This window comes from Coloeus monedula (genome assembly GCF_965178545.1).
Source record: "Coloeus monedula genome assembly, chromosome: 2".
NCBI lineage: Eukaryota > Metazoa > Chordata > Aves > Passeriformes > Corvidae > Coloeus > Coloeus monedula.
Window position 1 is genome coordinate 22,626,097 of NC_138782.1, and position 27,555 is coordinate 22,653,651.

General features: G+C 42.4%; 1 protein-coding gene across 1 annotated transcript in view; it reads right to left on the reverse strand.

The window, feature by feature from the left end:
- Positions 1 to 3,940: 3,940 nt before the first annotated feature.
- TGFB2 (transforming growth factor beta 2) overlaps positions 3,941 to 27,555 on the reverse strand; it is a 60,905-nt gene continuing 37,290 nt past the window's right edge. Inside the window, exons 2-7 of the mRNA XM_082302453.1 lie at positions 26,864 to 27,027; positions 11,988 to 12,120; positions 11,759 to 11,869; positions 9,841 to 10,015; positions 9,128 to 9,281; positions 3,941 to 7,291 (exon numbers count right to left, since the gene is read on the reverse strand). Of these exons, the coding sequence (XP_082158579.1) occupies positions 7,133 to 7,291; positions 9,128 to 9,281; positions 9,841 to 10,015; positions 11,759 to 11,869; positions 11,988 to 12,120; positions 26,864 to 27,027 (896 nt within the window). The 3' untranslated portion in view covers positions 3,941 to 7,132. The remainder of the gene's footprint in view (positions 7,292 to 9,127; positions 9,282 to 9,840; positions 10,016 to 11,758; positions 11,870 to 11,987; positions 12,121 to 26,863; positions 27,028 to 27,555) is intronic.

Genomic DNA, 27,555 nt, shown 5'->3' on the forward strand with positions numbered 1-27,555 from the left:
TTTCTGTTATTCCTAGGTAAATTCCTACCTCCCTAAAGACGCCCCTTTTCTTAAAGCATGAGAAATGGGAATGGCCTGTTGTGCTGTGGAAGCAGTCCAAAGCAAAAAGTACAACAAAAACTAGTCCAGTTTTCCTGTGGAGTTATGTAGGGCCTATACTTATGCTGACAAAAACCTTCTGTTGCGTTCATCTTTCCTGCTCCTCTTTCTGTGACCCAACTTTGTGTACATCAATTGGCTGTATCTGACACTTGGGATCTGCAGTGATTCACCTTCTGTGTTATACATCATAGCTGGGTAGCACAGTGAAAATGTCAGTTCATTTGCTTATTTGCAGTCTTCTGGCTTTTTTTTGCTTCTTTTTTTTTTTTCTTTGTAATTGAGGGTTTCGTAGAAGAAGAAGAGGAAACAATATATTTCAGAGTATCTCCAAATGCAGCTTTCCTTCCCAAATGTTCACAAATTGATCCAGACCACCTCTTTGAGAACAGGTTACACACTGCAGAGGAATGCATAACTTGCCCATGAACTGCTGCATATTTTGTCTTGTATTTACATTTTTCCAAAGGGGAAAAAAAAAAAAAGACCTTTTTTTCCAGATAAAGATATTTTCTGCTTTTGATGGATGAAATTAGTCTGCATATCCTTGGAGACTGCCAACAAGTTTACACTAGGAACTGGAATGAAGCCATCAATTCATTTCATGTGGGTTCCATCAGATGGCAAAAAACCATCACACAGTCCCATCATGTTGGTCCTTAAATCCCTGAAGAATGAGGTGACCCATAATACTCTGGGCTCTCTGGGAAACACCTTGATGCACAGGGACATTCTGACTGTTTCCAACTGTCATTCTTATGAGTGGCAATTATATTTATGTGCCTTTGTGCTCAGGAGAAAAAATAGAAGACTTGGCTGTGAGAATTGCATCTGGCACGCTCAGAGCAGCTCAGGTGCAAGAACTTTGGACATATTAAACTCAAAGCCTTAAAAGCCCCAGCAACAGCTTGGATGATTAAGGTTTGGTTACAAACCAGTTGCAGAGATTGAACCTAACTGAATTTCATAAATTGGTTCAGGTTTGAACACTACTTCAGAGTCCCAACCACTTGATTTTTGACTTTAGTAAAATGTGTACTCTCATGTTAACATTTTGGTTGCATCCATCTCTAATTAGCTGGATCAAATGGTATGTGAGAGCTCATGGTGCACTTCACTGAACACAAAGAGACTCTGGTCCCCATTTGCCATTTTTGTCTTCCTTGTTCCCTTTCTTGTAGCAAATATTTCTGGAATGAGTTTGTGAATCATTAAATCAGGACCTGCCTATAGTATGCAAATGTATGTGCAAATATATAGTATGCCTATAGTATGTGCAAACAAGTGCTGAGACCCAAAGATCAATGATCGCTGACCCTTCCTCCTGCCATCATCTTGGTTTGGCACTAAAACACACCATTTATAGGAAATATTTGTTTCTTGGACCACCATATGGTTGGAGAAAGGTTTATACCCCAGGGGTTGTGTATTAGATTCCAGCAAGTTACTTCATTAAATGAGCATATCAAATTTGATTGGAAGTTCTCATCAGCTTTCTGTTCCATTTAATTTTATTTTTATACAGATGAAGAAATTACTGTTACACCCATACCCACTGACAAGCCAACTACATTACTTCACATCTACTTTATAACCACATATAATTACATAACCTCTTGGTTTATTTTCTTCCAGAACTCATGGCTCCTCATAGAATCTGTTCTGTCTGAACTAAGAGGCAGATTTTGGCCTAAGAAATGGTTTTCAAGACATTTACATGGTTTGGGTTTTTTCCTATATTGAATATTCCACATTTATTAACCACAGTTTGATTCAAGCAGAGCAAGGGCTTCACTGATACAGTCTGGAGAGGCTGTGTTAACAAAAGGAAGACAAGACCAGCATCAAAATACTCTGCATAAATCTCATTATCATGGGACATCTTCCATCTTTTCAGCCCCATGCTATAAAATATCTTTTAGCACACTGTGTTCCCTCCACTTTGTTCCTCTTTAGTTACAGACACCATGACTACTTTCTCATCTAGAATTTCCAATCAGCATTCCCCCTCAAACCCTCCTGTTCTTCAGTGATTTCATGAATACAGCAGACAGGGCTGCAAAGTATTCTCACCTCAAGGCAGTGTGAGGGCTTCTTTGGGTAAGAAGGAGGCTGGCAGATTACATTCACGTCAAAGAACATAGCTGGGTAGCTAAAAATAGATAGAATAAAAATTGGCATCTGGAAAATTTTGAAGGGCCATAGTTTTAAGCCTGTATAAACTCACTGAAATCAATTAAGGCTGGAGCATAACTGTGGTGAAATCGCCCCTAAGACTGTTTTTAATGCTCATCCCAACTTACATTCTTAAACATATTGACAGACCACAGAGTCCATTTGTTATTATTTATCACAATAACCCTAAACAATCTGGCATAAACATGCTCTTTCATTCATGCCAAGAAATGCTATGCACTCCTTAGATGCCAGAGAAGGCACCAGGAAGAGCAGTCCCCAGTCTCCTCATCAGTCCCTGGTCTGGAAGCATTTTCATATATAATTTTATCAACTTTAAAAGGAATGATTCAATCCTGTAGTCCTTTCTCCCATCAGTTTTATTTATTTAAGAGCCCGATAAAGAAAAGCTGCAATTCCAAGCTCCTTAATTCTTATTTGCTTAGATAATGCAATTGCATATTGCAGAGTGCATAGAAATAGACAACAAACTAGGGAATCCTATTTTCTGTCGAAAAAACCATTTCCATGTGCCACATGGCTGCTCCTGGTAAACTGATACAACTGAGGCAGTTGAGCACCAGTGCTTCTTGAGCTCCTTTAGCCCATGACAAAAACAGTGGTTGTGTTGGACCACAACTGTTTGTGGATACATGGGGGTGGGCAGGGGTCTATGAGGTCTCCAGCCCAACCTCCTGCTCAGAGCAGGCACAGTCGGAGGAGCAGGCTGCAACCTTGCCCAGACAGTTTCAAGCATCTCCAAGGATAGAGATGTCATGGCCTCTCTGGACAACCCATTCCATGGCTTGGCCACCTCTACTGCAAAAATATTTTCCTTTTATGAAGCCAGAATTTGCCATGTTCCAACTTGGGTTCATTGCCTCTCACCCATCTCATCTCATCGTGGGCTGCTCTGTACAACACACAGACGCAACAGTCTCACTGTGCTCTCCTGGGATGCGGTGGTGTGGGATCACAGTGTACAGGCATCAGAAAACACATCACACAGAACACCTTCTCACCTGCCACAGCACTACAGAAATGAGGAAGAAACTAATTTGAGATCCTCTACCAGAGAGGAAAGCCCCAAAAACTGGTGCCAGCAGCAACCAGCCTGACAGGATGGTTCTAGTGAAGGACAGAGCTCCTGCCCGGGGCAGTCCCTGTCCTGCACACACAGAGGACAGCGCTGCTGCCCAGAGCAGGTAACCAGAAGCTCCTTCTTGTCTACAGACCAAGACATCCACTACAGTGGCTGAGGAGAGAGCAATTCCCACAGCAGATGTGATCCACCCTCACCCTGGATGGATGTTCTTCACCTCAGCCTGTGCTGGACCACATCAAGGTCACACATGCCAAAACCCCACACCAAATCAGGCTTCACAGGAATTAAACTGCAAAGACTTTAACATTCCAGAGCTGAGGAATTGCCTGTGCCAGAACAACACTGTCATATGAAAGCAACACCAGCATATAATTGAAATAATTTATTTACCACTAGAGCACCACAAAAACAGACATACAATGTGTTAAAATACAGAGTAATCAATCACCAAAGTACAACACAGCTGTCCTTTAAGTTCCTTTTTTTTTCTCCTTTAAACCATGCCAACCATACAGTTGTATTAATGCTAAACACATAAGAAGTGCTGTCCTACCCCACCCAGCTAAGTGCTGTGATTCCCCCTCAGCCCCAGTCAGCCCCTTGGGTCTGATCTTTCAAGATGCTGAACATTTCCCGTCAGTTCTCAGGTACTTTGCTCAGACAGTGGCAATCACCTTGCCAAAATAAGGCCCTGTAGCACAAAGCACTTGACCTGTTGCAGACCCATCTAAAGATCATTTGAGGGGTTCTTACATCAGACCTGAGCGGTGCTTAGGACTCACATTACCCCACTCTGTAGAGGGGAATTTCACCCATGAGTTCTGCATATTGTAGGATCTGGCCTAACACCCTTGGTAGTTGAAGGGAAATACATGCCTAATGAACAAGAAAAAAAAAAATTGTAGGAGCATTATAATAGAGAATTTAAAATATTATCAGTGCATTTTGAGGAACACTAGAAGTTTACAAAAAAAAATCAATCTTGGGCCATGACTTACAGAAGTAGTGTTTTATGCTTAGAGAAGAACTCCAAATCCAAGTCCAAATTTTCAGCTGCATCCAGGGCACAGTGAGTATAGTTGGACAACTATGCTATCTCCTATTCCACTTTTTCAAAACTGGTTTTGAGCTGCATTCCTATATCAGAGAACTGCAAAAACATTTTTAAGTTTTGTAAAATGTGCTCACCCTTGTCTTCTCTCCCATCCAACAAAAATACAGCTCTCATACTGAGCCTGATAAAACTAATTTCGCTGTCATTATACAGCAAAATCCAGAGTATGTATTACCCTGAGGAGTTTCGCTGAGTTCAGTGCATCTTCTCACTGGAGTTAAGTCTGGCTCAAGCAAGTGTTAGCAGGACAGATTTTTCACCTGGTCCCCTCAGCTCACTAAATAAATCAGAAGTCTAATATACCTCCTCCTCTGAGCTGAGCCAGTGGGTGGGATTAGATCATCTCTAGGGCTATGCTCCCATCTAGGCAGTAAGCACAGGCTCCACAGAAGCCCTGAGAAGCTGCAGGTGCGAGCCACCACGGCACCTCAGTTTTGCGTCAGTGTTCTGCTGAAGCCAAAGAAACTGCACTTCTTAAAACTGGAGCTGACAACACCAAGCTCAGGAGTGTTCTCCCAACACCGCTCAGGACAATGGCAGAAAGTGTCCTTCTCATCCAAGCAGAATGCTTGTATTGCAGGTTTCCAGCTTTGCTCTGCAGAAGCATCCATCATGTGAAAAGAAATGATTGTTGCTTCTTCATGATTTTTTTTTTTAAAATTTAGGTTGGGGCTTTTTTTTAAATGAAGTATGTGATGTGATTTTTTTCTTTTTACTCCCTCTATAATATGAAAACGTATAACAACAGCAACAAAACCCTAGGACCCCCATGTTCCTTGTTTTTTTAAAAGAAGCTTTAACATGAACTCAATTGAGAAAAGAATTGGTAAACTTGCAAAAACTCAAGGGTCTGATCCTGCCAATCCTTACACACACCCCAACAGCCTAAAGGGGCCTGCTGAGCCACTGCAGAAGTCAAAGGCAAACCTCTGTGAGCTGCAGCAGGAGCAGGAGCAGCCCCACAGGAGCTGCAGGACCGGGTTCCCGCGTGCCAGGCCGACACATCCGAGTGCGCTCCGATCCCGCTCCTGCCCCGTGCGGGGCATGGCGCGGCCGACGCTCCCTACAGCCTCCTGCACAGTGGTGAATGTCATTCTCTTCAAGGGTTTGCCTTGCCTCAGCCAGGCTGGGACATCTCTTCACTCAACACCTTGCTCCCTGCCCATCTGTTTGAATGTCTACAGCCGAAAAGAAAAGGCCCAGAAATCCGAACCGCATCGCGATCCAAGTGTTATAAACGGGGACAACTGGAGAAGGAGGGGATGGGGGGGGGGGGGGGGGGAGGGTGGAAAGATTGCTTGAATCCATCCCTTTTTATAAAACAGAAAAACAAATGGAGTCAGGTAGCTTATGTCATAATGATGAACAATATACAAAGCACATGTATAGCAATTATTATAAAACATGTATTTGTAGTGCAAGTCAAAATATAGGGACTCTACTCATACTGGCCAGCTAGAGGGAAACACATGATTCTGAGTGATCAAAAAGAGCCCCAAATTCAAATTCAAAGTCATGAGAGCTGACAGTATTACAGAGTACAAAAATATGGTGAAAATTTACACATTACACATAAAGTACGTAATTTTTTAATAGTTTACAAATAGAGATCTACAGATATGTTTCCAATTAAGCTGGCTTCTACTACCCACCTATTGTAATGCTCTAGGTATGGTTACATATACCAAAAGAACAAAAAAATCCCATAGCATAGCTATACAGCAACATATTAAGGTCTGAAGATTAGACCAGTACATGTTAAATATTTCACTGGTTTACTAAACTGAAATTTTAAATCATTTACAGTAAAAAAAAAAAAATCTTATAGACTTGTCTTTGAGACTGAAACAGAGTGTCCTTTATTAGTAAATTATTCAGTATTTAAAACAAGGGTTTGAGACCTTACAAGAAGTCTCTCTAGGCAGCTGGCATGAAAAATAAGGTATTTTAAAGGCAGAGTTTGTCAATAATGTAATAACTGATTTCTGTTTTAATCGAACTAAACTAACCATTACTTTTCTGATTCTTTTGAGCTTGTGTTCCTTTAGGCTTTATATGTATTTCTGGCAGCTTATTTGGTCTCCACTTTGTCCACATTGGCTGGTTTTCGTTTTTCCAATGGCAATACAGAAATGTTCATTTGATAGTTTTTACACACAAATAAATAACGCACTGTTAACTCTACAGCTAAGAGGAATGGGTAGGATGCTTATTGCGTAACAATACAGAGAGATCAAGTAAGGCATGGGACACATACAGCAACTCCACTTCATGGGATTTTCCTGTTTTTTTCCTTTCACATAGTAACACTAACAAATTTCTTCCAGTGTTTATTTTTTAAAAGGTTTCTTTTTTCTTTAACTTTGCTTCTTGTCTATCTCACACTATGTGTAGGTGAAATGTAGGAAAAAGCCTTCAATGTTTTGCTTCAGATGCCAGTTTAAAAAGAAAAAACAAAACAAACTTTCAAACAGTTCAGACTAGTACCGCTTTTTTTTTCTTCTTTTTTTTTTCTTTTAACACTGATGAACCTGGGTTTTTATTTTTCTTCCTTTCCTTCCCGCTCTCTCTTTCTTTTTTTCCTTGGTTATTTTTGTTTTTTTTAATAAACACACGTCATGCTGTTTCAGGGATATCCTCTAGCTGCACTTGCAAGACTTTACAATCATGTTGGACAGCTGTTCGATTTTGGGTGTTTTTCCAATGTAATAGAGGATGGTGAGGGGTTCCAAATCCTGGGACACACAGCATGGAGAGGCAGAAGCTTCTGGATTTATGGTGTTATACAAGCTGAGTACCTAGGAGGAGAAACAAAAACAGACAGATTAAAGCAGCTACCTCTAACAAACAAACTGCTTTCTGCATCACTTCCTCCCACAGCACCTGAGAGAATGCCTATTGAAAGCAGTATGAAGATTCCTAGATTTTAGGGGTTTTTTATGCTTTTCCTCTTCAGTCTGGCATTCACAATATGCCTGAATTTCCTAAGGTTTTGTCTATACAGTCTTAAACCTCAAAGCTGGTACATACCTGGAATCTGCCTCTAAACTGTTGCCATTTGAATCAACAGGCACATTTTATTTATGAATACAGAGCAAATGGAAAGCTTTTTATCTGTTTCTTCAGGTTGTCATTTCCTGTTTACAGGATTTTGGATTTACAAGGGACCAAAGAGAAAAGGGACCTCTTCAGATCATAGGCACTCCCCTTCTTTTACCCTCTGGCTACATTAATTAAGTCCATTAATGCCACCCTGCAAGCACCAGGACTCAAGGTGCAGGTACTCCTGGTGAGAACCAGCTGCAGAGAAGTTATCACCAATGTCACCTTGGATTCCTATGCATGGTTCTCTGCAAGGGAAGTATGTAGGGTTAGCCACTGATGATGCATAGGTGCTCCTGCGGATGCCATTAATGCCTTAGCCAAACACCAAGTGACCTTTTCCTAGAACTTCCACACAACATTTGCAGCTTAGAGAGACAGAAGATCTGTTCAGGACAGCAACACTAACTACTTTATTAGGCAACTTCTGGCTCCTTGGGCATTTATCCAAACCACATATTTGTGACCATGACAGTTACTCTTCCTCTTTCCTTTAAAAACAAGTGCTGTTCCAAAACGTGTACACTGTTACTCCACACCAGCACAGAAACATACTCACCTTATTTATACCTCTGCCTGCTGACATTGCTAACAGTACAATGTCACAGCCAGTGACAGCTATAAAGGGGTCTGTAAGCTCAGGAAGAACATGGTATCATGGTTTCACCAACCAAAAGGAACTCAAGCTGTCCCTTGGACACAGAAGAGTTTTCCCTGCTGGCTGACATTGATCTGGTATTTTAAGTGAGGCTTGAAAAAGGGGAGACATCATTCTTCATATGGACCTGAGGGTGAAATTCTTACTTTATGACAACTGTGATGCAAATGTCTGTCTCTTGCATTTACTGTCTAGACATCCTTATTGATAGTTGAGAGGAAATTAGCACTTCACAGCAGAATACTACTCATCCTAAGGCAGTTGGCTAAAATACCACATCTAATCCCTAAAATAAGAAGTCCCATCTCAGACAACTATGACTTGGTTCTTCAACGTCCCAGACACAAAGTCTCTCCTTCACATATAAATTTTCAAAGTATAAGAAAGAATATATCTTTTGAAGTAAAAAAAAGACATCTATCAGTATATTTCCATGAAGTTCAGCATGGCAGGTGCCAGCCTTGAAATGGCAGGTCATAAAAGTAGGTGATGACCAGGTGGTACCCCACAGCCCTTTTGTTACTCTGAAAGTGCCTCCCTCAGTGCCTTTGCTGACCAAACTCATTGTGCCATCTTCCACTCATGCTCTACAATGAAAGCCTTTTCCAGGCCACTTCCAAAGGCTACATGCTCACAAAAAGAATTTAATCCAACCATGTGTTCATATCAATGAACACACACAAAAAAGGGAAATCTCTGGGGTCAGTACATTTCTCCTGCTTCAATACTAGCCTGAGGCCATGTGTGACTTCCTCTATAGGCCCACATTTCATCCTTAAGAGTTTGAGGCTGACTTTGGGCATTGGTGCTGATATCAGTCCCAGAAACATAGCTCAACCTGCAGTTGCTGAAAATGAGTGAATCCGTTACTTACTCTGCTGTGCTGCGTATCTGAGCTCCATAAATAGGGGCAGGCTCCTGCACAGAAATTAGCATGGTATCCTTTAGGTTCATGAATCCATTTCCAGCCAAGATCCCTCTTGAAGTCAATATAAAGTGGACGCAGACAGCAATTATCCTGCACATTCCTGGGAAACAAAATACAAACACATCGGTCATAACAAAGACAACATAGGGAATAAAGATAATCCAGTTGCTTGCTCCCTGAATGATCCTTCACAGGCAGGCAAGTCTGAGTCACAAAAGTTCTCAACTCAATCCAATAAATTGTAGCTTGTTCTGTAACTGAAACTGGATGCTTAGACATGGCAGGACTTGCTCATACAAAGCTAACGGCTTCCCTGGAGGATTAGTCAAGTGTTTTTCTCCAGGTCCTACAGAGGAGACTCTGAGTAGGTGAGCAAAGTGAAGGTGTTAATTTGGCTCTAACTATGGGGCTAATGCATCTGGGAATCATCCCAGATGGAACTGAGCTTCTGCTGTCGAAGGTCACAGCAATCTGTCCCTGTCTCTGTGGGATTGGAGACCACCAGGCAGAGACCTGCTGCACACAGACCCCCTGGGTCTGAGAATGAGGGTCTGTGTTCTGTATAAATGCCAACTGTAAAGAAACATGATAAACAACTGCATGACACCTCTCAGGCTGGCAGGACTGTGTAAGAGTATTGGATGTGGAGGCATAGTTACCTAAAACAATAGGCAGCATCTAGAGCACGCTTCTTCCGCCGACTGGGCTGTTGCGACTCAAGTCTGTAGGAGGGTAACAACATTAGCAGAAGATGTGGGGTCTTCCCACTGTATTTTTTCCTATTGGACTTTAAAGCTTTCACATCACCACTGGAATATGTGTAGTCATCAATACCTTCAAAAAATACATTTTGGTGATAAACATTGTGTTGCTTTTTCTTCACAAATTAAATAAACCATCTCTTAAAAAAAATCTCTCAGAAACCGGGCCATGATGGTGTCAGCTGGGCATGTTTACTGGGGAAGTGGGGGCAAATTTCAACCCAACATGCCTAAGACATTCACAGTTCTCATGTTATCTATTCTATCAGCCCTCCCACATTCACAGCTGTTTAATGGCATTTCAGCACATTCACTAGAAACGTTTAAATTAGTAACAGAAAAGGTAATTTCAGTCACTGCATCTGCACTGCTTAGTTTCCAATGCCCTAAGCAGTGATTCTTTTGCTGCTTCAGTTAGAGCAGTTTTCCCAACTTTTAACAGCTACCTACCGTTTAAAACCTCTTAACACACTTAAAGCTGCTCTGGATACTTCATCTTCATCTCCCACTCTTATTTCTATCCCATTAGTTTTCTCCATCACAGTCACTCTTTTCTAACACTTGTAAATTCTCTTTCATTGCCAGTTTATTTAAATCTCCTAATTTTTCCCAGAAAATCACTTATTCTAGCCTCTTCCTTTATATGGGCATGGCAAAGACACTGATCAAAGTATTTCTTCTTGAAATGTCAATCCATGGCCTCACATTTTGTATTCTCTTTGAACACTAACTGCCTTACTAGCTTCTTATCTTGGCAATAGCACAGGCAAGAGACTCAAGACACCGGCCTTTTATAGGAGTTGTGTTATGCCTTTTGTTAGGACCCTTTAGAAAATCACCCTCCCCAACCTGATACAACTATCTAAACAGTAAAAGATACACTATTCTTTTTTTAACATATGCAATTACAGTGATCAAACATCATACTAACAGTATTTTTTTAAATGCACACAATGGCTTTAATCATATGTACAGTACATGTATTTACTTACAGGAAAAAATTCCAAAGCAGTGAAACAATGGTTAGAAAAACTTAATGCTTGACAAGGAATATAGCCAAATACTCGAACCACAAGTGAACCAAATCATGATACACTTCAATAAATGAGAACTTCATTAACAGAATTTAGGTTAAAATTGTATATAATATATATAATAATATAGTTATAGATTCATATGTACTGGTGGATGGTAACTATAGTATAGTCAATTAAATATAATTTCCCTTTGTAAAACTGGAAGTTTAATGACTTAAAAACACAACAGAACTTATATGTCCTTGATATATTTACTCCATATCACCTTGCCTGATGTCCATAAAGAACACATATATCCACAACCCTCACTACACAGTTTTTTATTTTTTAATGCCCACTCATTCCAATCTTTCCTAATAAGTCTGACTCATTACAGTACTATGATGGAGAACAGTCAAAGGGTTTATTTTGAAACTACTGAGCTATTGTCTCACCACTATCCAGTAGTGGACGGCAAACTGTGCAACAGTCTTCACTAAATCCAAAATTGTGTGTATATCCTGTGTGCATGCTGCAAACTGTAACACAGACTCTTAAAGAATCGAAGCTGCATGCGTGGAATGAGACAGCTTATTCATGACATCTGATTATAGAATTGTTCATGTGATATAGTTCTACCCTTTGTGTCTCTTTTCCTAACAGCTGAGAATCATGATTCTCAAATGAGCAAGTTTTCATCAGCTGAACGCCTTTTAGGAGGCAGAAACAGATTTTGTTTCCTTCCTCAGTTAGTGGGTGCCACAACGTTTTTAAAAGTTGGGGTTTTTTTCTATCATTACCTGCAAATCTTGCTTCAAGCTCCTCACTTTTATTTGGGATGATATAATTATTGGAAGGCACGAAGGTACAGCACGGACAATGTAAGCTTATCTTAAATCCAAGATTCCTGTCTGCAAAACATAAAAGTGAGTGGAGTTGGTTTTTACACGTGGAATGACTCCGAAATACTCCTGAGTTAATGGAGGAGCAGGTGGGGCAGGAGGGAAGGCAAAGAGCACTTTTTGTCACCTCTGTGATGGAGCCACTCGTGTACAGCCTCAGTGACATCAAAAGACAACCATTCTCCTTCAGCTCTTGTTTTAACTACTTTGCTGTCAATATAGCGCTGTCCTGGTGATGATAATTCTTTAGATTTTAAAACCTGCAAGAAACAACAAATAAGATTGCCTACAGGTTAATATTTATGTGGTTGCTTTTAAAATGGATCACTAACATTACAAAATAGCACAAAAAACTATTACAGCTGAAACCTCTGTGCAGCAGATGAACATTCATGCACATTTTCAGAAAGAATCTTCTTAAGGTGTGTAAGGAGAAGAACCATATACAAACACCCTAATGAAATCAGCTTGTGCTCCGAGTCAAAACACACCGTCACATATTCCTTCACGAGAGAAACCACACAAAAAGAACTGCCCTGAAAACTTATCCTGTAATACAAGGGGTCAAGACATCACAGTAATCATCAGAAGCAGCTATTTGACCTTCTTCAGTAATACTTACACTGGCTAGAGCATAAGATGCCAAAGTCCAGGCTGTACAGTGTAGTCTGTACACCGAAGATACCACACTGCTCCCCTATAACTAACCTGTATGGTATTGCCTTATTCCCGCTTCCAGCCTTCCCTCTCACTACAGGTACTAATCACACATTAAACTGATGGCCACACACAGATTTGTAAAACAGGTGAGGCTGCTTCCATCCAGACTTTGATGCCAGCTGTATTTGTATTTGTGTTGAATGCTTCAGCAAAGCTTCTACTGACCAAGCAGTAAAAAATACCTGTAGAAAAGAAACCCAGGCCCTGCATGACTAGAATTTCAAGTGCCCACAGTCTTCCTCCCAGGCAAACAATTCAGTGAGTGCCTTCCCACATACAAGCATAGCCTGCTATTATTTAGCCTAACTCTAGGACAAAAAAAAATTGGGACTTTTGGCTGTTAACAGGTGTCTGGTTTTCTGGTTATTACTCTGCTGATAGTTTTGTGATGCAGGGATCTGGAATGCCATGCAACATTAAGTCAACTCCAATCAAGATACCACACAATAACATCACTTTGTAACTTTTGGCATGCCAGCTGTGCAACTTCATATATTGTTTCGGGTTTTTCCTTTCTTTAAGCATCCAAGTCCATCTCCAAATGAGTAACTGACAACATCTCATTGTTTCCTCCTATTTTCTCAGCCCAGAACAACCTGACATCTAGCAAGCACTGCTGTAATAAAATCATGAAAACGCATAATACATGTAAAGAAAAATATTTCAAAAGAGGTGTGAAACTATGTCATCATGATAAAATCAGGCTTTTTGTAATTAAACAGGCTTGGAAAGCTCAGATTCTGTCCAGCATGTGGAGTCAGCATGTAGATTCTCCCTATTTATTGCAAGGCAATTCTGGATCTCTCAAAGGCCAACACCATGTCTCCTACAGTAACATTTGTCTTATGAAAAGAACAGCAACATGACAAGCTCCTTGTCTTCTTTCTGATCAACACATTTAGCAACAAGCTGTGAGAAGATGTTGGTTCAAGTCCAGAAGATTACTAAGGGCCCCTAGTAGGCGATGATGAGTTCCCCAGTAGAAACTAAGGGCACTCAAACAGTGAACATTGGGACTCCTTTTTATGAGGTAACCTTCAAACAAAGTGTCTGAACAACTGTTTACAGAGAGTCTGGCAGCAGCAAGGGGACTACCATTGCTCAGAAGTGCCAGAGGGATGAGAGAATCAGTAATCAATGCTGGGAAAGTCCCAGAGAAGTACAAATATAACTTTGCCTTCCCTTTGGTCTTTATCAGGTCAAGTGTTTCTGAGGATGTAATGCAGCTGTCATTCTGCAAAGATGTGTTGGGGCTGGGGGAGGGGGTGGGGGGGGAGGGAGGTGTGAGGCAAATGGGACACAAGAACTTGGCTCATTTGTCTTCCTTTCTGCACAGTCATATCTTTCCAAAGACTCCAGAAACTGCATACCTCAGTTTTGGCAGTGATGTAAGGACTAAAAGTAAGTGATGTGCCAAAAGCAATCTCCTGATGTTAACTATAATTGGTCTTAGACATATTCTGAATTCACAGCAGCGCCTTGGTATCAAAAATAACATGTATTTATCCCAGTCTTTACCCCATTTGCTACCAAAAGACACAGTCAAGGGCTGGCAGCGTGTACCTGGAATGAAAGGCATTTGTAAAAGTACCAGAAATCATCACTGCACATATCCAACGGTACAAGGAAAATCCATCCTCACTGTTGAGCTGAACGACAAGGAAAGTGTTGGCAGGTTTCAGAACTGTATGGCACTATGGGACAGGATGGATGCTGTGGATTGAAAGAGCTGGATATCATCCATCCTATGGTACCTACAATATCTGAAAGTAAAGTTTCTCTCCATGTTGTTTATGCAGCATGTTCAGGAAGAAAATTAAGAATAATGAGGTAAAAAGTCACAAACTAAGTATGAGATAATTTCCACAATTGACACCATGGGTTAAACAGGCACTGGCAGTTCTTAAGCAAAAGGCTGTTAAGTGAGATGAGCATCACATTTAGTGAAATTAACTTCAATCTCCTTCTCTTGGGTTAAGTATCTTTATAGTGTGAGGGTGATGAATGATCTCAACAACCTGAGTACTTGTAAGCAAGAATGATCTTCTAGCCTCACCATTTCTATCTTCCCTGCTTTTTCTCTTACATTGTGCAAGTGTGGAAAGCTAATGGAAGAGAAAATCTTAGGCTGGATCCTCAGAGTCCATTTTCTTCCACAAAATTATCTGATTTTTTTCCTACACTGCATTCTATTTCCATCCACACTGAAGCAATTGCACTCTATACAGCGGTAAACAAAGCGGCCTTTTTGTAGGAATCTCTCAGAAATTTTTACAGCTACAATATATTCTTCAAATGAGTCTTCCAGAAATTACTACATGAAATAAGCATTTTAGGTTCTCTCTGCCATTTCCCCCCTTTGGTTCGCTTCTTTTTACTTTGCCTTACATTTCTGGTTTTAACCTTTCCCATCAGCAACAAACCTTTTACTTCCAATACACCCTCAAGCCTGTATCCTCAATGCAAAGCTTCTCTTTCAGTGTTTCCAATCCTTTCTTCCTACTAGTTCAACTAATTTAGTTTCAAAAAAGAATAAAAGCCTTTTCTGTGCCTTGCAGCTTTTGTGCTTGAAAGCTTATCTTCTTCTTCCAACCACACTGATTGGTCTTAGAAGAGATACTACCTTCACCTATAAACATTGCCTTGCCTTACCTATAAACACCACCTCACCTTCATGCTTGGCCCATCACAACCACATCAAACACTGCTATCAGAACTGCTGCTGCACAGCTTGTACCTGCAGGAGCTAAATGAAAGCCTTTGTGCAAAAGTTTTCAGTGCACTAAAAATATTAACAGAAGGCAAGGGGGGGAAAAGAAAATCCACAGAAGAGAAAGTCAACTGAGTTAAACTTCCCCTTTAATCCTTTCTTATTTCCTTCTGGCAGCTTACCCAAACACTCCTTCATAAAGAGGTAGAAGGAGTTTGGTCTGACTACAGGCCATGACGTGGAAGGCTAGGGTTTTCCGGTGGGGGAATCCTGTGCATCACCCACTGCATGCAGAGACACACATCCCATCATTTGCATGAGCAGGAGACAGAGTTTCCACACAGGCAGGCCCACCTCCCTCACTGAGGAGCGACACATCCCAACACCTGCACGCACAAGCAGCTGCTGATGCACGACGGCTGCGCTCGTGCGGGTGTGAGCATGCACACCTTCACATATGCCTCAGAGAGAGCTCAAAGCCAACAAACTCGGGTTCTGGATGTGGGGATGCCTGCCCAGGGATAGCTGCTTACTTGGTCTTGCTTCCCTCAGAGTGATAATGTAGCGCTGCTGTTGTTACAGTAAGTGATTACACAGGGAACAAATGCATATGACCGCATGCCATCGGGATGAGCTGAACAGGGAGAAGTGTTACCAAAAGGTGATCCATCAAACTTCTAGACCAGTATGTAGAGTCATTTTCATTCAGTAGCAATGCTCTAAATTCTAAGAAGAATTTCAGGTTTTTTCTACCCTATTTTTGTACCTGATTCCTCCCTTCCACAGGAAAACAACCAACCAAAAATCTTGTTAATCTTCCCTCGACCAAGTGTCTCGCACACTGCCTTCTACCTACCATTTTCTATGCCTACTCCTAACCTACCCCTCATATACCTTTTTTCAATTCTGAGGCTTCTTGAAAACACCTGGGGGAAAAAAAGTATCTTACAAATACCCATGAAGGGTCTCTAGATATCACATACATGCAGTTACTGCCAGCAGATCAAGGTGAAACAAACACATGAACAAATGAATAATGCAGTTAATTGCAGGAAATGGCTCATGAAGAAGCCAGATGCAAACAAAGCATTGCTCTTGTTTGTACAGCTCCATATGTTTAGGAAGCCCAGCTGGGGATCTTGGTGATGACAGCACTCACATGCCACCCTCATCAGGCCTGCCAGATTTCTGGTATTTTACAAATCCTGTTGAAATCTACTCTTTGTTCTGCTCAGTCTTCTGGGGGAGAACCTCTGCTTGGCTGGCAGGGACTTGTCTCTGCTCCTCTTCATCCATTAGAGGAGGCTGACCCATGATGTTATCTTGAAAGCATATCCCAAATCACCATGACCAGGGCATTCAGCAGTGAAAAATTTTAGTTTTGTCACAAACTGGTTTCAGAAGAATGAGGAGTTTCCAGAAAATACTGATTTCTAAATTACTTCTGTCACTTGCTATGCTTATTTTTCAGACTAACTGGAAAGCATTAACAGATATATTTTTAAAAAAATTAAGTATCAAGTAGCTGAAATCTTCATTAAAATACTGGAGGATGAAACTGTTTATTTATAGGCACAGATGTTTATACCCTCAAGAAACTATCACACAGTTCTGAGTATAAAAATAAGGATAAGGATTATCCTAGTCTGTATTTTATAAACTGTAAAGTACACTGAGAACACTACATAATTCATGATAACAAACAAAGCAGAATGTTTGAAAAATTAGCAGAAACATGACTTCTTTAAGGAATGGGGCATATCAGAAGCTGACATGAGCAGAGCAGCAGCACTCAGCATCAGTGCAACTGAACTGGTTCAAAAATAAAACCAAGAAAACTCCTAACCCCAAGACTCTGTTAAAAGAAACATAATTATTTTGCTCAAAGTTTCCTTCACCTACTCCCCCGCTCATATATTTAGGCAGCTAAAGCAGGGGATAACTGAATCAACACATTAGTGTATGTATTCTAGACAATAACCACTGACACCAGACGCCAGAACAGCCTGTCTTCATGACTCATTACAGGGCTAAAAGGAAAAAATTTGACATGAAGATACACTGGTTCTTTCAAGTAACTACAGCTCCAGAACAGCAACTTGCTTAGTTCATTTAAGATTTGGTGTTCCAGCCAATAACTACTTCTAGTCTTCTACTGCCACCACAATCAGATGCAGAAGAATAGGAAAATTACAATTAAGTGTAATTTACAGTGGAATAGTTTTGGCTAATAAATTCACCACCTCCTCAGCAAGCAAACAAAAAAACTCCCTGAATGTGGTTCAGCAGTGATGATACACAGGCTGATGCATCAATGACATACATCTGCTGCAGCCAAGAAAACCCTGGGCACCCATCAGAGGCCAAGCTTCAGCAACAAGAGGAGCATTTGATAGCTGGGTTTGAGAATTATGGTCACCAGCTCTCTGGAAATATTTTTGGTGACTTACAGTTTCTTTAAACAAGTTGATGAACTTTCCAAACATAGTCACATGGCCATTTAAAAAATATCTATCCTGTTTCCTGCATTGCCCTGGAACTTGAAATGGGCACTGCTGTCAGTGTGGGCTCTGCAGTCACTGAATAGCAGTAAATATGACATTATCTTGTGAAAACCTGCTATTAATCTGTTTTTCCTCTCCATTCTTTCTGGACTGTCTGATCTCCTACCTCCAGATGCTGTTGGCCCCCTGATAACTTCCTTCCTTCCCTTCCCTTCTCTGTCATTTCAGACTCATGTGATGTTCTTCTGTATTACAACATCTTGGCAGGCTCACTGCTCTTTCTCTTACTTATCAGTCATTATCCATGATTTCCATTGGAACTTCAGGGCCCTTTTACAAATAATGGAAATAACCTGACATGTACTTGTAAGCTCAAAGTAAATAAGCCTGAACAATGAGATCCAGGGGTAAAATAAGGTGCTTATGCTGGTTAACATGAGAGCAGAGATAAGTTCAGCTATGCACACCATGGCTGAAAACTGTCATTTAGGATAACTTTTTCTGAACTAGAAGAAACTGCAGGGAACTCCAGCCTAACTCTCTACACTGTAATGATCAGATTCCCAAGGTCTGCATAGGCAGCTGCTTGTTGTTTCCAAATTCTTACATACTATTCACCCTACTGAAAGATTCACTCACTGCCTGGCTCCAGATTTCAAAGGTCTCCTCGAACAGCCCTCAGGGACTTCAGCCAGCTCTTTCTGAAACTTAAAAAATGACCATGCTAATTATCAATCCTTTCTCATTCCCTGGTTAAATCTGAGGCCTTTGATCCTATCTTGGACACAGGAAAAGCAAATCCTTGACTCTGTTGCGAACCTCTCCAGTTTCTTACTCATTATATGTGAAAACATATGGTGTAAAGTGCAAAGCTTCCATATAGTACCTTTTGCCAGATAATTGTGAATCTACTGGCTATCAAAATCCTAGCTCCTTCTAAGTGCAAGAGACCAGCTGTGTATTTTTTTAAAAAATTGTCAGTGTGAGTTTTCAAGCTCTTCTTGTAGCCACTTGTGCAAGGGCGTCATTCAGACTCTGCCTTCAGTGCTATGGAGTTAAAAGGCCTTTACAGTCCCCCTGCATATCAATGAAGTCCTTCCATTACTTGCAGCGGTCTCCGAATCAGGCTCAAACTGAGGGCAGAATCTTCAAGAGACTAGTATATGAGATGCAGAGTTCCTGCCAAAATACAAAGAAAGGTATGGAGTACTTGCCAAAGTTTGTAAAAAACCCATAGCTCTGATCCATCTGCTCAGAACTTGCCAGACACGTTCTTCATGCAAACTTGCAAATAAAAAGAACATATTGCACACATAACCCAACCCCTTTTATATCTGGATGGGCTACAGCTGCAGAAGGATTCTCTTACAGTGTTGGCTGCTGCTCACTTAAAGGTAAAAGAAGGTGAAGTGTGAGGGGGGTAAAGAGATAAGCACTTAAGCAGGTCAGAAAGGGAGGGGAAGTCAAGTATGTCATGGAGTCACTGTGACTGATTCATTGCATCACCCTGCGGTAAGGGGATGATCTCTGGGAAGAGAATGGATCCTGGGAAGGGATTTCCTCTTCATTTGTTCCCCAAGCAGGGCCTTCCTCCTGATACTGAAGATACATGTGCAGTGTAAGTTGGGGACAGGGCCCCGAGGCCATCCAGCCTGGTTTATGTTTAAGCAGGCAGGAAGACTGCATTGTATAAGCAATAAACAAGAACGGAGGGTCTGGGGTCCTTCTCCTGGAAGACTCTGAAATATTGAGGGCAATTTCCTGCCATTTGGGAGATTTTAAGATAGCTCCAAAGAAAGATTTTATATAAAATGAAGCAAAACAAAAAAATCCCGTAAACTTATCTAGCATTTAGCTTTAACTTGCCAAAGGCACGTTATGTTTTATTAAAATATCAACAAAGAGGAGCCAAAGTCAACAGAAACAGAGTGGGTTCTCCTGTCCTCTAGCCAAATCTCCTGGATCCTGCAGGGTACTCCTGTGTTCATCTCCCCTTTATACACAGGTCTCCTAAGCCCGTTTCTCTTCCTCGGTCCTGTCCCTGACAGTCACATCTCATCTTCACGTGCATTTTACTACAACATTTTGGCATGCAGCTTTCTCGGCTAAATGAATATTTTGACATACTACTTCTTCCAAGATGTTGTCTTCTTCTGCAAGTCCCTCCTCTTTCTTCCCTTCCTCTTGCCTGCATTGCTCCCCATAACTCACAATTCTCTTTGTGGTTTTCTCTTCCCACCACCTACAGGCTTCCACCCAAACCACTCCCATCCTCCTCCATTTTCTCCCATCATCTATTCTTCTTCACGTAGGCTTCTCTCCAACAAAGCTTCACATTGTTTCCTACACCTGCCCACAACAGGAACACCACCCTTCCCTCTCCAACAGGCTCTCTAGCACACGGCCATCAAGCCAACCTGATGTTCCTCAGCCCAGTAACTACCACGCTGAGCTGCTTGGTTCAAACTTGCTCGTGTCCCAGCATAACGTAGGCTTGGCTATCCCAACAAACCCTAGCCCAAAGAGCAGGAACCCAACCCTAGCAGTTGTTTTCTAACCCATGGCCTACACTGCCACGCCTCTGACTATGTATATACACCACAAATGGCAATACATCCATCCATGGCCCACATTTCTACGTGTGGCAGAGTCCAGCTGGGAAGCACACGCTGGCCCTTGCCAGGAGCTGATGGGGATATTATATATTTCTTCAAGTCATCTTCAGTAACTGCTCTGTTCCTGGCAAGAGGTGGCTGCATCCGAGATATGGTCTCAAATTGCAGTGAAGGTGACGCAGCCATAAATACTTCGCCCTCATGCTCACAGAGTATTTTCTGAAGGTACTCTATACATGGTCTCCAATGTACTAACATCTTTTTGCAGGGCATACAGTATTTGGAACCAGAAAAAGGAATTCTGAAACAAGGAGAAAACAGCAATTCAACTGAAATGTACTGCAAATTAACTTCCTCTGACCCTGAGCAGTTTTCCCCCTTTGCTGAGGGAAAGAGAAGGAGGCTGGTAAAGTAGAAAGTTATTACGTTCACGCTTTATACTGAGTTTGGCACTTCAAAGAACACCATACATTTGCCATTCAACAAAACCTGGTAACCTTTCAGAATGCAGGAGAATGGTTTCAGGACAGCAATACATAAACTGTGAGATCCAAATGCCCTACTTTAGATGTGGGTCACAGTGATGGCAGGCAATCATAACCAAATGCCCCAGGTGACATCTGTAATACAGACATCCTGTGCCAGCTCACAGCCACAAATCCTGCTTCATGGTATTTTCTTCTGTGGCATTAGAGAGACGGCACTTTTTGGCAAGAAAAGAGAGCAAGGCCCCTCTGCTCCTGATTATACGGAGATCAGCCTGAAGGATCTTTGTTGCAGTCAGTGTAAATTGCCTCAGATTTGCACCACAGAGATTTGGCCCAAATCTATAGTAGCTCACTCTAAACGTATTCCCCAACTGAAAAACAAGACAAAACACTGTCTGAATTGAAAGCATTTGAACAACTGACTGTGGTTTAAATTTAAATCTGACTCATAATGGGGTAATATGTTCCACAGCATCTTCCTCCTCATACCTCCAAGCAGGGAGAGAGGCCCTGGAATAAGCAGGGGTTACCACTGCCTAGACCACAGACAGTTCTTCCTAGACCCCGAGCAAGCTCCACAGGAGCTCTTGACATGGACTGGAATCTCCATAACATGGAATGACCAAAGGTCTGCTCCTGTTTGCTTCAAATTCTTCACTGCAATCTGATGTGTCCCCCCCCCAGCTTTAACCTGGCACTGTTCATTTGCCCCAGCCCTGTGCGCTGATACATCCTGTGGGACATCCCTCCCATCCAGAGTCTCTCAGGTACCCCCACCCAGAGCAGCCTCAGATAACAATGACAATAAAACACAGCACTTCAGCTGCATTTTTTGTGATGCTTTATGATGTGTTAACAAAACATGGCACTGCTTCCATAGGAAGTAATTATTACTTGTTATTGTTTGACTTCCTGTACGTAATAAAAATACCTTAAACCCAATACCACAATACTCTCTGAAGGGTGTCTTTTCACCCTGTAAGGGTTTCCACTAGTTCTGCTTTGCAGTGGTGCCTATTTATTTTTTGGAATGCTTATTCATAAAAGACAATGGTTTTTTTTGAAGGGTGCGGGGACTTTATTCATAAATACAGAAGCACCTTAATAAAAGAAAGATGTGATGAAGTCTTCAAAGCAGGCAAGAAAACTGATGAACAAAGACATTCCCATAACAACTGAGCTTTATCTGATCAAATTCCAATAAAGCCTGCATTTGGCATAAATCTTTAAAAACATAGCAAGGGCCACCGGAGGATGCTTAAACCTGTTTATTTAATATTATTCCTCCTCCTTTCCCCAAAAGCACTTTATCCTCTTAATATTTTCTGAAGTCTTGGTGCGCGTTGGGAAGCACATTGAGCGAGCATGGCGCGGTGGAAGGACGGGAGAAGCGCGGCTTGTCTGAGGTCACGCCGCTTCCTTCCTTCCCTCCGGCTTCCCACTCGCCAACGTGCTGATGATCAGCAGTATAACCATCAGATTAAGCCTCCCGTTCAGGCAGAAGAAACAACAGAAAAGATAGTGCCTTTAAAGAATTTAATTCTCTGCAGCTTCACTTAACCAGAGCCAAGAAGAGACAGGAGCTTTTATACCAGCCTTATAAAAGTAACTTAATTCCTACTTCGGTGAGTTTTATTATTTTCCATCCTAAGACTATTTAGTATGTGCACTGCACTTCCCATCTGTGCAGGAACACACAGATGTGGCTGACTAATCCTTAAATACCAAGAGAAGCATTCTGGGTGAAAACAGACTTTTTCTGCGCACAGGGATTACTACTTGCCCACTGGCTTTGTGGATGCATCCAGGGCACCTCCATGAGAATTAATCTCTAGGACTCACTGCCTGGAGAAATCCAGATGGCAGAAAACCTGGCAAACAGATTCACAACCACTCACTCCCAGCATAAATACGATGGGTGCTCTCTGCTCCAGCTCAGCCTGCGAGGTGGAACAGGGTCCTGCTGCTGCTGCTGCGCTAGGGGCCGGGAACAAGGGGCCACAGCCCTGGCTCACCATGCCAAGCAGCCCCAGACTGCCTTCCTGGAGTCAGTGCAAACAAGGGCTGTAGGAAAACACAAAGTCCCTTTCTGATGTGGTTTGGAAAAGGGAGCCAAGTACAGCCTGAGGAAAGCTTAGCTGAAAAGGTGCAGTTTTGCATTTCTTCTTTCATTTTTAAGGGGTAGATCTGTAAGGTCAGAGGACCACACAAAGAAAGAATCAGGCAGAGAAACAAAATATTTATATTCTGCTTGCTTATTTTTTCAATTTACCCTGCACATCTGTCTCTAGCTGTTCCTAAAATAGTCCTTTAGAATACTGTTGTCCCTTCTGCTCCAGTGGTATATATGCTACTACTAAACTGGTAGCTGCTGGACTACATCAGAAAGCTCTCGGAGGGTAGTTAGGAGATGTGCACATGTTCAGGAACAGCTACCACCTCAGTGAACTGCAAGAGAGCTCCAATACTCTCCAGAAGACTTCTTCCCCTCTCCTCCTACTTGACTGAGAAAGACAAGGGGACAAAGGAATAACCATTCCTTGAAACTGCAGGTATGAGAGGAATTTCAAAAACCCGCATTAAGAAGAACTCCACAACAAAGCAAAACACTATGCAAACTGAAACTTGGTTGGAGGAGAAAAAAACCCCTAATAATTAAATGTTGCTTATGCAAGATGAAAAACCATACTGTTCCTTCTGGGCACAACAGCCCTGGCAAGCCCAGCATGTATGTCACAAGACAGGAAGCAAAGCTCATGCACAGAGGAGGAGCGGCAGCTGCTCATGCCAACTCCACTAGCAATCTCTTCTGCAAGGCTCACTCTCCGTGCATGGCTTTTCATGCTGGAGTCAGATATCTGTCTAAGTCTTCAGCCCTTACAGAACATATTTGCCTCTCTCACTGAAAGGAGGATCTTCCTCTCCCCTTTTACCTCCCCTGTTTGTACCTTCATTCACTGCTAGACAACTCTATCTGCATTCTCAATACATCAATACACAGCTCTGAAGCTCCTCCAGCACCACTGTGGCACCAATGCCTCCCTCCCATCCTTCTTCACCTTCATCTGCATAGATTTTCATCTTTCTAATCTCCAGAATTCATGTGTTAAGTTTTAGGATGCTTTCTATAGCACTGTTTTACAATACACCATAGAATCACAGAATATCTCAAGTTGGAAGGGACCCAAAAGCCTCTTCGGTCCCTTCTCTCCAGTTTTTCCCTGCTTTTGCTTCTCCTGTTAAACACTGCATCCTAATTTCACGTGCTGTGATGGAGATCAGTTGCAGCAACATTTGGGGACTCTCATGCTCCTGCAGAAGAGCTGCTGCCAAGCAACCCATGCAGTTCAGACTGCCCACCGCAGAGCTGTAATACCCCCGTACATGGTTTTAGGAAGAGCTGCGTACAAGATTGCAAGAAATAAACATGACCAAAGGGAAATGATCCAGAGACAGCTTGCCTCTCTACAAGCAAAGGAGCAAAGTAACATGCCTAAAATATACCTGGCACAAACACACAGGGCATGCTGCCTCTGGCTTGCCTCTTACTTGGTGGAGAAAAGATCTAATCCTACAATAACCTGCACTCACTACTCACCTAACACTTCACTTAGTATGCTCCACCCAGCCCAAAAAAGCAACTGCCTTACTCACCAGCCATATATTTATCCAGGGTCCCAAGTACCTGCCCTGGATGCAGGTGTCAGTCATTTCCATGGGCACAGACTTGCTGGAGTCAGGCTCTTTCAAGTAAACCCCAGCTGTTTCTCATCACAAGGCAAAATCCCAGCCAAGCAAAGGCCCTTTCTTCCCTACCTCTGCTGAACCCTTTATGCCCCATGTTCCTCAAACACGGAAAGGCAATGAACTGAGCTCAGGCAATCACAGCCATATTCTTTTCAGGTGGCTGACTAACAGCTCTCAAAAGTAGAACAACAGAAAGCCCAGAGATGCCATCAACTCCTTTTAGGATGTCTGAACAGTGAGGTCAAGCCAGAATATACAACTGTTTCCAGCAGGCTGCCATGGCAGCATCACTGGGACTCACAGTGTATTTCTCTGGGTTGGCTGTTCTATACAGGCAACACCAGTGATTCTCAACAGACATTCCTAGCTTTCCCTTTTAACAAATAACACCTTATTTGCTCAACTTTTCTGCCATCCTGTTCTTGGAAAGGAAGGCAGTCAGGTCGCAGCCCCCAGTGACCACCTGTGGACCTGAACCACATTCAAATGGGAATTAAGCTTTCCCTATGTTTAAACAACATCTAAACAGACCAATGCACTTTTCCTGCTATCAGCCTCCATGACTGGCTTTTACTGCCACTTCAGCGAGCACGTGAACCCAAACTGCCCCCTCTCTCTGCAGCACATTTGGCTTCCACTGGGCCAGACCAGGCAGGAAAAAGGTGAACATTCAACGTGAGGGAGAAATTTGCACCCACGCAAATTTGCACCCTCTGGATCTGAGCAGGACTCTGCAGTGCTGCAAGCCCAGGAGAGTGCCCAAGCACAGCTAACGCAGGCAGCAAGGACAGAGCTAAAGAGGGGCTCCATACCCTTTTACAATGTGGTATTCTATCCATCAGGGTTTTCAGCAGAGCATGTCACAGGTTGCCGGAACAACCACGAGTTTTACTCAGTATAAAACCGCTAATAGCTGGGCCCCTTTTAGTTGCTGTGTTTCTCAGTGAACTGAACGACACTTTAGATGAAATATGCTCTAGACAGTATTTGCACAAACGCACAGACTCTGTGTTAAGTGAGGTTAAAGGCTCTAAAATACTTAAAGATTTAATGATATAAATCTTGTCAACACTCAAGAGTGAAAGAGTCATGGGGCATTTTCTTATTCACTCCACAATCCCTGAATTGTCCACTCCCTTGCCTCAACCCCTGGACTACTATACAGAAGCCAGGTTTGAAACGGCTAAGCTTTAAGTTATAATGTCATTTCTACAAGGAAAGCTATAAATGCTTCTCCTGAACACGGGCCAGAGAGAGGAATTTGACTTCCATGTAAACTACAGATCAGGTGTTGGGAGACAGACATCCTGGGGACAGCTTTTTTGATGTCCTGTTCTCTCTCAGTTTTTTTATATGCTGAAACATAAAATCACAGAATCACAGAATCACTAGGGTTGGAAAAGACCTCCAAGATCACGGAGTCCAACCCTTGACCAAACACCACCATGTCAACTGATCCAGGGCACCAAGTGCCAGGTCCAGTCATTTCTTGAACTCTTCCAGGGGTGGTGACATTACCACTTCCCTGGGCAGCCTGTTCCGATACTTGACAATCCTTTCAGTGAAGGAATTCTTCCTGATGTCCAACCTGAACCTCCCATGGTGCAGCTTGAGACCATTTCCTCTTGTCCTGTTGCTGGTTGCACAGGAGGAGAGGCCAATCCCCACCCGGCTGCACCCTCCTTTCAGGCAGTTGTAGAGAGTGAAAGGTCTGCCCTGAGCCTCCTTTTCTCCAGGTTAAACATTGCCAGCTCCCCCAGCTGCTCCTCATAGGACTCTCTCTCTAAACCCTTGCCCAGCTTTGCTGCCCTTCTCTGGACATGCTCCAGCACCTCAACCTTTTCCTTGCAGTGAGGGACTGGAATGGACTGAAAAACTGGACACAGGATTTGAGATGTGACCTCACCAGGGCTGAGTAGAGAGGGAAAATCACTGCCCTGGTCCTGCTGACCACACTATTGCTGATACAAGCCAGCATGCCAGTGGCCCTCTTGGCCACCTGGGCACTGTGCTGGCTCAAAACCCTGGAGTCCTGAGGCTCAACTGCAAGAGAAAGTTTGCACACTTCAGCTTCGTATGACTTTGAGTGAAGTCCTTTCTAGGGAAAGGCTGCTTTGGAGAGAGGGGCCTCAGCTGCTTCTCCCCACGGTTTGTGCTGCCTGCTGGATGGGTTGGCAGCAGCCAGGTGGGCAGCTGACAGGTCCGAGGTGCCGCCGTACCTGGTACAGCTCTATCCGCTGCTCCGAGACGCGCGCCTTGGAGTTCTGCAGGCGGAAGACCCTGAACTCAGCCTTCACCAAGTTGGAGGCGTTCTTCTCCATCGCTGAGACGTCAAATCTGACGATCCGGAAGTAAAGGCTGTAATAGCTCGGCGGGATGGCGTCTGCAAGAAAGCAGGGTGGTTTTATCACTTGTTTTGATGATAAAATGATGTTGTTCCTTCAAACATTTTAATACAAGGCAGCCTCAATCAGGAAAATATCTGAACCATGATTCAGTTTCCAGTGGTCAATTTAGTACTATTAACAATTTAATAAAAATTCAAAAAAATCAACCCCGTGTGTTTTTTGTAAGACTGCCATATTAATAGAGATTAACAACTACTTTCAACTCTATTTCAGGTCATGCATTTAAACCTCCCCTTTTTTAGCCTACTGGTGGAAAATCATGAATATTTATGAACTGAGAGAAAAATATAGCAGTTGGTATAAGGTAAATGCCTTCAGGCTAGCAGAGAGTTCACAGGGATCTGCTAAGACAACACATAACAGCAGCTCATCTGATCTATATGTTCTCTGAAACCCACTTCCCCCAGAATATGGAGCATGAATTAGCCAGCTTCAGATTTTGTTCCATACCTAGTTATTAAAGGATATTTTTGGAACAAAATAGGCATTCTGATTATAGTGAT